General features: G+C 48.0%; 1 protein-coding gene across 1 annotated transcript; it reads right to left on the reverse strand.

Moving 5' to 3' along the window:
* Positions 1-3,636: 3,636 nt before the first annotated feature.
* LOC119435215 (isocitrate dehydrogenase [NADP] cytoplasmic-like) lies at positions 3,637-11,590 on the reverse strand (the record flags this gene model as incomplete). The annotated part of the gene is made up of 2 exons (XM_037702133.1): positions 11,123-11,590; positions 3,637-3,740 (listed from the first exon to the last, which is right to left on the reverse strand). Coding segments are annotated over exons 1-2 (572 nt in total), but the record flags the coding sequence as incomplete, so codon positions are not given.
* Positions 11,591-12,134: the final 544 nt, after the last annotated feature.

Consider the following 12,134-nt stretch of genomic DNA (forward strand, 5'->3'; position numbering starts at 1 on the left):
ATACCATACTTTCAAGTTAATTCATACATCGCCTGGAACGTAATTGCAAGTTCAAGATTGCTGTCGCTCTTGAAGCGTACCGCTCGTTTATTGCAGTGCGCGTGCAGCAGACGAGACGCGCGAGCTTGCTTGACGCAAGGTGCGCGAAGGTAGAATTCTCGCATGTCGGACGCACTGCGCATGCGCACTGCTTCTAGGTGCCGCCGCTAGACTGCGCTGGCAGTACGGAAAGTGGGGTGGAAAGCTAGAAAAGGAACTTAAGAGTGAACAGTAGCAGACAAAGGCGGTGGAAGAAAAGCTAGCCACCGTAGAAATACAGCTGAGGGCCACCATTCCGCAAGGCAATGGTATGGCAATGGTGAACGTATCGATGAGAGCACCGTGAACGGAACTGGCTCCGATGCGGGAATATCCAAGGAAGCCGAAACCACAACGCTGGAAAGCAGTGGCGGAAACGTCAGTAGTGGGCACGACGGGGCTACCTACAAATTCAAAGCCCGATTTCTCTTTGTCTCATCGTTCGCGGCCAGCAAACACAAGGTTCTCTGATCCGCCGCTAAGCTCACTGTTACACTGGTTATTCATTACATATTTCCTTTGTATTGCTTCGTTCGATAATTTGTAAAGACATGGACCTAATTCTGTACATGTAGGACAATGGTTGGTCTAAAGTTGGATTCTTTTTTATTGTTCGCAAACTACAGCCTTTCTGAAGTTACGTTATGTTGTTTGGAATTTGTCCATACTTTAGAGCAAGAGCGTGCATCGCGTATCTGGATTTTCTTTTAGCGATATCTACATGACGCCAGGTTTTCACCTCTTTGCCGTCGCCGCACTTTGAGCCGTGTCCGCACTGTGACGTCACACCATGGCCCTCGATTCTCCACCAACTTGGCTCGTCGCGGTCGCCGCACGGCCACCGCTCCCGCCATTGCTAAAGTCCCTATATAGTACCGCCATCTACTTTTCCTCCGCAGCCTCCTCTCCTGAAGCGCTTGCTTTTTTTTTCTTTACTTTTTGCTTGCGAAAGCCAAGTCGATGGTGGCGCACCTAGAAAGTACGTTGAAGCTTTCAGGCCGTGCGCGCGCCGCCGCCACCGTCGCAGACGACTGTGCTGCGCAGAGGACTTTCACACATGGCTCTGAGGCGGAAAAAAAAAAAAATTAAAGTGAAAAGCGCACGCTATCATCGTCCAATCTGAGATACAGGAGACAGAGAAGCGGCGATAATGAAAGGATGGCGGTACTTTTCTTATATAGGGACTTAAGCATTGGTAGGGAGCTACACGCAAGCGCTGTTGTGTGTGTTGTTACTACACAGCGCTTGCATGTAGGCTCCCTAGCCATTGGGCGTTCGCCGCGCCCTCTGTTACGTCACACCACGGGCCTCGATTCTCCGGCGACTCGGCTCGTCGCGGTCGCCGCGTGGCCACCGCTCCTACAGGCGCGCGTTCGCCGTTGCCTGGCAATCGCCACAGCTGGCGCCCTCTGTATGACGTCACACCCCACGCTCCACAGCTGTGTTACCGGGAGTAGATAAGGGGAGAGCTCGCGTCGCCGCAGACATAGTTGAGGCCGCAGTATGGATGGTGAGTAGTCGGCCAGCCTGAAGGAGGCCAGGGATCACCGTAAAAATGAAGAGACAGTACGCTGAAGAGACTGAAGATGAGCATGCCGAACGGTTGGCCAAACGCCGTGAACGCGATGCCGCTAGACGCCTAAGCGCAGTCGGAGGTCTGTAGCTATCGCTGCTCGACTGCGTTTAACCTGAGCCAAACCACAGACAATTTTTACATGGTGTTTAAGCCTGACCAAAATCGTTATAATAATCGGTTCTTATCAAGAGTCAAGCTGATGTAAGACAAGGCATGAGCAACTTAGTGATAGAAGCATATGTCATATGTATGCATATGCGCATATAGCCTCATACATGCGGTATATGGGCATATAGTGCATGGCCACAAGAAAATAGAAAGATACCTACAAAGAAAGGGTCTGGCAAGGAGGCACAATGTCTCCAATGCTAAATTATGGGGTTTACGTGCCAAAACCACGATCTGATTATGAGGCACGCCGTAGTGGGGGACGCCGGAAATTTGGTCCACCTGGGCTTCTTTAACGTGAACCTAAATCTAAGTACAACGGTGTTTTCGCATTTCGCCCCCATCGAAATGCGGCCGCCGTGGCCGGGATTCAATCCCGTTACCTTGTGCTCAGCAGCCCAACACCACAGTCACTGAGCATCCACGGCATATCTCTCCGATGTTATTCACTGCAGGCTTAGAACAAGTATTCAAGCACTTAGACTGGGAAGGCTTAGGAATGAGGATCAACGGCGAATATCTCCACGACCTTCTGTTTGTAGATGACATTGTCTTATTCAGCAACAATGGGGATGAATTATAGCAAATGACTGAGGGACGTCAACCGATAAAGTGTAAGAGTGGGGGTTTTAGATTAAATGCAGAGAACAGACATGATGTTCAATAGCCCGGCAAGGGAACGAGAATTCAGGATCCCCAGTCGCCTCTAGAGTCTGTAAAGGAGTACGTTTTGTATTATTCATAAGGGAGCGTGAAAATGAGAAGAAAATTTATAGAATAAATTTGGTTGGAAGTGCATAAGTGTATCAACAAATCTTCACTGGGAGTTTACCATTTTTGTTGAAAAGAAAAGTGTACAATCGTGCATTCTGCTGGTGCTAAGATGTGGGGCAGAAACTTGGAGGTCAACGAAGGATCTCGAGAACACCTTAAGGCCGCACAAGAGCGATGGAACGAAAAATGTTTAGGCTTAACGTTAAGAGACAGAAGAGAGCGGTGTGGATCACAGAACAAACGGAATAGCCGATATTCTAGTTGACATTAAGCGGAAGAAATGGAGCTGGGCTGGCATGTAATGCGGAGAATGTATAACCGGTGGACCATTAGAGTTACGGAATGGATACCAGAGAAAGGAAGCGCAGTCGAGGACGGCAAAAAGCTAGGTGGGGCGATGAAGTTAGGGAATTTGCACGCGCAAGTTGGAATGAGCTAGTGCAGACATGGGCAATTGGAGATCGCAGGGAGATGCCTTCGTCCGGCCGTGCTCAAACATAGGCTGATGATGATGATGATAGCGCATGTCATATAGCATGGCGTGGCATATACATAGACCTAAATATATACAGGAATTTCCGCTCACGTGACGCCGCCGCCGGACGCTGATAGCGGATTTTCTGCGACACGAGGCCCTTAAGGTTATCGCGTTAAAAACCAACTGTCAGGCAATATCATTTGGGAATGTAGTGACCGACAAGCTGACTATTCGAAAACAGTCAATTGTTCCCTTTTGTGTACGCATATCTCATGGTGATGTACAGCATTCAGTTATTGAAGCACGATCTGTTCACTATGCAAATTTTGTCGCCTTCGCATGTGCTGCCCGAAAGGTATTACTTCAAACGTCTGACATCATAGGCCTCGTACACTGTTTTCGTATTTTCATTGCACTGTTCTGAAGACTTAAAACTAAGCGCGTCACAGAAGCCAGTGACATTGTCCCAGTATGCCGTTATCCCAGATAACGGCTTGCTCCAGACCGTTAGGTGCTGCTGGACACTACCGTCCTGAAGGAAGTTTTGATCCAAATGCCTCACCTGGTAGAATCTTTCTTGGCTTGGCTTGCAGCTCGAGGCACTCCCCCTGGTGAGCTGCATGCCAACTCCGCCCGGAAAGTTCCGCGCACGGGCAGGGAAAAAGCCTACAGGTGTCAAGAGAAAGGGCACCAGTCAGTATCTCGGCACAATAAGCTGTGAGATTGACCCAGTTGCACTTAAGCGCCCGACCAGCAGTATTAGTATAGACACAATCCCTGACGTGTTAGGCATGCAATCACTCCAGGTTGGACTTGTCGCGTCCATAGCCAGCGATCGTTCCTTCGAGAGATTCAACGTTTAACTCGCCTGGTAATAGCTGTAATGACACTTCGTAATAACGGAGGGGGTTAAAGTTGGGACTATTAAATTTAAGAACAAAATTTTCTCTTTTTAGCAAAGCCCGTGACTACTGACCGCCCGAAGAGTGCGTGTCAGAGGACGCGGTGCACGCTCCCATAATTTTATGGCGGTTCATGCCATAAGGAAAGTCTGGCGTATGCGCTGCATGTATGTGCAGCATGAAGATTGTTGCTCCTTAATCCGTAAAACAGAGGCAGTGAAAGTGAGAGCACGAGGGCGTTTGGGTGAAAAATCTGACAAACATTGGGTGGGTCTCTGTTGTGTGTCTTTCACTCTTGACGCTTCCACATCATCGACGTAAAGAGCAAACGAAAAACAAAACTACAGCGTAGAGACAAGGGAAAAGTAAGCTTAGTTTGCTGTCGCTTAATCACTCTCTCTCTCACTCTGCCGAAACACTGCGATGCTGCTGTGTCGCTGTGCCGGAGTTCTTGACTCGCGGGTACGGTGTAAGAATAAGCAGGAGAGCTGCTGACACTCTCCCCACAAGGCGCGCGAAAGCGCCGCCCGCTCGCGTACAGATTATGTTCGGCTCGGTACAGCTCGGTCGGCGCCGTCGTAGAGGGCGCTGCGGAATGCGGTCCCAGCTTCGGCGGAAAGGCGCGTGCTGCCGCTACGGCCGCTGCTTCATCTTCCTGCTTGTATGTGCGGGCGCGCTGTTTCGAAGGCACGATTTTTGTTCGTGCTGCGTTTCACAAGCTTGTGCTTGCGTATTGTCGCCAGGGCGCCCTCAACAAAGGTGACAGCGGCCTTCTGAGGGGCGTTTGAAATGGCTAGAAAGTGCTTCGTTCCGAACTGAAATTCTGGATACCGGACTTGTGCGGAGCGTGTGCCTTTATTCAAAGCGCCGTCCGACAGCGGTCGTCTAGAGCAGTGGCGCCCTGCTAACATGAGAGCAGACCGAACTCTAATGCCTACCGACCATGTCTGCGCCAACCATCTTTCAGGGGATACGATATCGACGGCATATACGCGGAGCTCGGTAAAAGGTTTCCCACCTTATTTCCGAACCGTCCAAAGAACCTCAAAGGTCAAATAATGCTCGAAAGCCGCTGCGGAAGAAAGAAACTCCTGTGTGCCACAGCAGTTTGTGCAAATTTTGCTGCATGTACAGTATATATACTGGGTGGCTTAAATATCATGCACCAAGATTTAAATGTCACGTATCTAGACAGAACGAAGATAATGTGCGCCGTCGCTTGGAGATACTCAGATTATTTTTTTTGCATTCCGCCTAATTACATAATGATTTTTATAATTGATTCATCAACTTTTCAAAATCTATGACTGGATAAAAAGTGTGAACGAGAGAATTGTACAGCAACATGGAAAACTCTCGATACAGCTTTCTGTTGCTCAATACGTGATACATAAAAGTATTTTCCGAGCGTGTAAGAAACACGCGAATACACGCAAAATTGCCGCGCGACTGGCCGCTCGAGGAACTTTGCGTGTATTCGTGGGCTTCTTTCACGCTCAGAAAAACACTTCTATGTAGCGCGTAGTGAGCAATAGAAAGCTGTGTCGGGAGTTTTTCATGTTGCTCTACAATTTTCTCATTGACACTTTTCATCTAATTATATTATTTCAGAAGTTCGTTATTAAATTAAGACTACGTATGCAATTAGGCGGAATGTAAAAAAAATCTCAGTATCTCCAATGGACGGCAACAACATTACTATGGTTCTGTCCAGCTACGTGACATTTGCATATTTTTAAATCTTTTTGTACCCTGTATAATACAGCTGTTTTCTGTGCAGATTTTTGCCTAATTTTCAAATTTGTTCCATACTGGCTACTGAATTTTTTTACAATGCGCGTGAGGAGTATGTTACACGCTTGCATGTTTTTATTCAACATTTTTTCATTGTGGGAGTGTATCAGAGCATAATCTTCTGGGATGGTTATTCCCTGTTAAAATTATCGAGCTGCTTTATGCGCGATTTTTTTCGTAGTATCTTTGCAATAAAATAAAAAAGTAAAATATCTATTGTATTATTGTGTGGTGGGCGTAAGCGTATTTGTGGACAGGCTGTAGCATGCATTCTCAAACACGCTTACATTGGCATGTCCTCATATGCATTTAAAGAAAAAAGAAAGTCACCTCTTTCTAAATCTCGCAAGAGCCACTCAGTCCTCAATGGCCGAAAGCCAAATGAACAATATACGCGGTCTATGTTCAGTGGAATTGAAATAAAAAAGGCATTTGTTCAGCTTTTTTTTCTGTAATCCAAGATAAGACGCCTGCCTTCGTCCCACCTAATAAATTCCTATTTGAGAGTTTTTACATAGCTGATGTGCATTCTCATCATAAGTTCTAGCCATGAACAACCACATTCCTCTAGTACGTTGCATATCGCAAGCTTGCGCCGTTTCATTTCCTCATTTATATCGCGGCCACGCTGAATTCGCACAACGATGCTTGAACGGTTTTCTGAGTGTGAATGGAAGCAGCGATAAGCTTGCAATACATTTTCCGGTGAAGTCAATATTTTCTTCTGATCGAGGGGTAGCACGTGGGCTAACGCCGCAGATTTTTTATGCTTGGATGAACGGCTCGACCGGACGAAAGAAATTGTGCGCGCGAGCGTAACTTGAGTGGGCTTTGAGTGCGGCCGGATGGATTCCTGTTCATGTGATTCATGCCTTGCACAAGGAACCTTCATGTTAGCGAAGCATTAAGCCTGGTATACTTATAATTTAATCTGAAATAACGAATTTCCTTCGAGATTTGAGTTTTACTCACTCCACTATGAACGAAATTTAGCGGAAGCAGAGCAATGTCAAGCTGCCGGCGCCGCTTAGCTGGGACTGCTGACCGCGGCGCGATCTATCGGCTTGCAACAGAGCTACTCGGTGCGCCCGCGAGCTGCCCAACATATTCTGGACGCTCGCGCGCGCGCAGTGTCAACACCTAAATGTTCTTACACCGTGCTCGCGGGCGATTGATTGAAATTTAGTCCGCAAAGAGAAGTGTTGCCGCCATCGCTGGCGCTGCCCGCGCGTTATTCCGTTGCTGATGCCTTCTGCTTGTTGACGGTGGTAGTACTTGCCGTGTTGCAAAGCAGTCTTCTGGAAGAAAATTAATCGCAAAAATTCCAAGCTGTGTATTTGTTTCAACAATACTCCTGCTCTATTTTACGTGAAGTCTAAAACGACGCGTTTAGACACCCTACAATATACCATAATGTTTCATTCAGGAACTATTGTATGAAACTCCATGCTATAAACTTGCGGACAACTTTTCTTGGCTATCAAGCGAAGAATACGGAAGCCCAGCTCGCCTATTTCACGGCTGCTGGAAGTATATCCAGCAGGTTTCTTCACGGCTTCTTACGTAGGCAATAAGAAACAGTATTATTTTGTTCTTTTACAGCACCAAATTCGAAACAATAGGTAACATGCACAAGCCAGCTACTAGTATTTTATTGTTTTTTTAGCTCGCCCTTTCAATTTTTCGCACATGCGAGACCGTCGCTTGTTTTACGCATTCCTAAAATGTAAGATGGCGCCCACCTCGTCGACTGAGCGTTCGTTGCTTGCAGTAATGCCAATAAACTCCCCTGAGTAGGTGCTGACGAACATCACCAGCAAAAAGCCGTCGAAGCTCACAAAGCAAGTGTTTGCAGGGTCTAGGCGGATACAAAGTGAAGCCACCTGGAAATCGCAAACGTCGGCATGTGGTACATACAGTCGAGTGAGCGAGCTCACTTCGGCGCCGGCTCTAAAGACGCCAGCACCGGTTGCGTGTCAAACGTCCAACCGACGCCAAGGTCACATGGCCGCTTCGGGGTTTCGACGCAGGTTGCAGTGCACGCTCGTTGAAGCTCGGTACATATCGGATATGTTTAAACATTTATTGATTCACGCTGAGTTAGGTGTCTCGGCCTTCACTAAAGCAAAGAAGTTGGGCGAGGTCGGAGAAGCAGAAACCAGTGATGTCCTCGCCACGACTACATTGCGTATGAACACAGTCATGTGCAGAAGCACTGTCCCCCTAGCTTTTGCTTCATAGCCAAGAAACGTTGCCAGCAAGTACAGACATGCTTCAGTTAGAGTGACCTAGAATATCGGGAGTATTTTTATGTCGCTCTACTTCAGTTTCACAGATCCCTATGCAAGTCCACTGTCCGGCGTGTCTGCAGCAGCTGTCAATGGAATTACCGGCGCTCCAGCCGCATCTTTCGTCACGCGCCGCGCATCAGCTGCTCCTGCTGCTATGCGTCGTTTGCTCCAACTGGCCTACACAGCTTGTCGATCGGTAAATGTAGCTTAGCTACACACTCCGAGTTTGTGTTTCTCGTTGCAAATTGTAGCAATAAGCTACAATTCGCAAATTGCAATATGTATCGTAAAGTAATTAACTAAGAAGTTAATTAGTGAATCTTCAAAATTTCTTGAATATGTGTTTCGATTTCTCGTGTTACTAACATCCGCCACTTCGAATAACCCAGCTCAACGATAAGAATTATACTACCTGCCACAGGGCGGGGTCCGGCTTTCGTCAGGGAATATATGGTAAGTAAAGTCGTGTGCTTAATTACGTATACATGGGACTGGGGGGCATGACATTGTTGCTGTAAGGCACATGAACCCGTGTCGAATCAGCATTGCACATGCCAAAGGGTGGTGAAAAAAGCGGCAAAGCTTGCACTAGGCCGTCGATTGAGTCCTAACCATAGCGTTAACCAAGCTCAACTCAGGCATAGCCAAGGCCGAATCTATCTGCTACCATGTTTAAACTTGATAACACCAAGTTCAACCTCGACATAGCCAAGTTCAACCTAGCTACTACCAGGAGACGCAATCGTCTCCTGGTAGTATAGAATGCACCCCGGGATGATTGCAACGACAGGTTCGTAGAGCAACAAATGCAACAAAGGCAGGATTTACAAATGAGCTTAGCCAGAGAGGTGTGTACCCAAGTTGTAAAAAAATATGCGACAACAATTATTCGTTAATATGACTCGTTCTAGGTTAACTGCAATAGAATGACACATCAGCAACTTGATAATTGTGTCGGGAGAAGCTTGCGCAAGTGTGTAGGGTGGGCGAACAGCTATTCTGACGACGTGGCATAAGTGATGCGATGATAGACGGGCTGTTGCTTCTGGGGAAAATGGGAAAATAGATCTCTGTGAAGTGGTAGAAGAGTTTGTTTATAAATATATATATATATATATATATATATATATATATATATATATATATATATTAGCTTGCTGGTTTTGTCGTTGACCTTGAATAACGCTAGGGTAAGGCACGAAAGGCTCCATTTGTGGCCCGTTCCGTGCACAGCGTCGTCAATGATTGTGTGAAACTGCGCAAACGGAATTCGAGGCTGCTTAGGTTTTTCTTTTACTTTTAGAGGGCAGCTTCTATAAGGGCGTTCCTGCGACGAGCGTCGGCGTAGCCGAGTAGACGAGCGCCACAGCGAAGGACGAAAGAGCAACGCGGATCGCAGCGGGGAATGAAAGGCGGTGATAGGGAGCCACCCTAGCGGTGATAGCGAAGAGCGCGCGAGGAGGAAGGTGTGGCGAAAGCGTGAGAAGAAAAGCGTTGTGCCGCGCAGGACGTGTCCAGCGACGGTCGCTACGAGATTTGGCCATTGTATTGCGCGTCGTCTGTTCACTTCTTTGCCTCTTCGGCCACTGCTTTTATTCGGCTAACAAATGTTAAACGTCATCCCTCCATGCACGACGAGCCTGCATGTATAGGAAGTTTCTCGAATGTTATCGATTTTTCTATCCATTGGCTGTTGTTCCCAAAGCTTTTTCGTAGTCTGATTATATCGACTAACTTGGAAGATCCATCTGGCCGTATGGCGCGCTGGAGTCTTAGGCTTCAGGAGTTCGACATGGCCATAATTTGGAATCACCGATGTGGATTCGAGTGGCGCATGTTCCCGTTGGTTTCATTAACTGGGCACCGGCACTTCTCATGTGTGGCCCGGCCCACGGCGTCTTCACTTTCCGAATGCGGTCGGCCAGCTCCTGCGGCATGATTGAGAAGTCTGCGCCAGTATCAACAAGTGCTGTGACGTGATGTCCATCTATGAGAATGCGAAGATCGGCACGGGCAACGTCGTCGGTGTTAGTATTCCTCGTCCTCGTATCGTCTTCTTGGGTAGCGTGGGGGGTAGTTTTGGCGTCACGACAATATGCGTGACGCAAATTTTGTAGAACTTTCTCGAAGCCACGCGGGCGCCAGCGATTACCTTTGAACATGTTCGACGAGTCACGCATAAAAGCCGACGCGCTTGACCCGCAGATCAGATTTCCGACGATCGCCGACTCTGCTCGCCGCTACCGTTGTGTTTGAGTGTTACTTCTTTTTCTGGGCGCTAGTTCGCCCAAAATAAAGCGGGTGCTGCCTGCTCACGTCAGTGTTTCAGCGAGCAGTAACAACGTACGTATTTTCTCGAGAGGTACGGTACGTGGTTTACACTAAACACGAATACGTATGTCACCTTACATGCATACGTAGTAAACAATACGTTACGTACGCTGCAAAGGCCTTCTGTACCGGCTTCTTGAATTTTAACTCAAAGTTTCGAAACTGTATCGATCTGCATTGTTTCTGTCACGTGACAACACAATCATAATACAAAATAGTGTCAGCCAGTTCTTTCTTACCAACGAACGAAGCAATCGGTATATTACCCGATTCCTTTGTTCATTGTTAAGGAATCATTGTTCATTGTGACGCAATCACTATATTACCTAGAGGGAAATCTTGCGCACCTGAGCTGTGGTATGCTTGGGAATGCCACTACATTGTGACTTTGGATTGACATCGTGGTTGGAGAGCAAGGACACTTTGAAGACGCGCCTGGCTAGCACCGTTCCCTATGTCTCAATGATTTATTTCCTGCTGAAACAGCACGTAAAAAGCTGTTTTAGCTTTATTATGCTTTAACTTTATTTAGCCAGCCCAAGCCACGCAGACACATATCACGCCATTCCCATGACGGTACAGCGCCCTTTAAGAAACTCGCATAGACGGTGGCGCCAGATTACCCTCTAGGTGTTATAAGTGAGAAACTGTTTGCAATTCCAAACCCGACGAATGAGCTGCCCTTTAAGTGCCTGTATACCTGCCGCGTATTCAATTTGCCGGCACTTACGTGATTGTTGTAGGGAGCTCCCATGGTAGGCGAGTACTTGTTCTGGAGCGTGCCTGATCCGGGGGCCACGTAGTCCTGGCCCTTGTACTGGTCGCCGAACGCGTGGCGCGCGATGATGATGGGCCTGCGCCACTGCTTCACGAGCGGAGGGATGTTGCGGCAGGCGATGGGCTTCCGGAACACGTCACCACCGAGGGCGTTGCCAATGACGCCGTTGGGTGACATCCACGTGCGCTTGAAGTGGTACTTCTCGAGAACGTCTTTCTCGGCCGTGAGGGTGGCGCACTTGACGCCGCGCACGTTGTGTACCTTGAGCGCCTGGGCGGCATCCAGGGTGACCGTGTCATTGGTCTGGTTGCGATGTTCGATTGACAGATCGAAAGACCTCAGGTCGGCGTCCACGTACGGCTCGATAAGCCTCTCCCGGATCAGGTCCGAGACGACGCGCGCCATGTCGTCACCCCGCATCTCGACCACGGGCCCGCACTAGTGTTTCTCCGTGGGGACTGGGGCCAGCAGGTGCGAACAGCGAGGCTCGTCGATGGTCACTGGGCAAGCGAGCGGTCGCCTGGAAAAACGAACGCGTTCGTCTCGCGGCAGTCGTGCTCACGACCACGAGCTGACCGTGCTCACGCGGCAAAAAGGAAAAGAAGTTTTTGCGTTTAATATTACATTTAATATGGCAGCATGCAATCAGGTTAACCACTTGATAAATGCATCGGTCCATTGCAAGTGTGTTACGTGAATCACTGAAAATTAAAGAAAATTATTCATTACCACCTTCAAAATTATGTGGTACAGCAATTCACTGGAGGAGGGTGATGATGATTTCCTCAATGTGGCACACACCCATCACTGAGGGTGGACCAAAAAGCGGGCGGCCCAATTAAAATAATCAATCAATCAATCAATCGAAACGAAGTTTTCTTTCTCTTCTAGGAATATGGAGGTTGTAATCCTGCTGCCAAAAGCACTAATTATTTCTTAAATTGCAGCTCGGAGGGCTGCTAAA

Source organism: Dermacentor silvarum, unplaced genomic scaffold, assembly GCF_013339745.2.
Source record: "Dermacentor silvarum isolate Dsil-2018 unplaced genomic scaffold, BIME_Dsil_1.4 Seq535, whole genome shotgun sequence".
NCBI classification, from domain to species: domain Eukaryota; kingdom Metazoa; phylum Arthropoda; class Arachnida; order Ixodida; family Ixodidae; genus Dermacentor; species Dermacentor silvarum.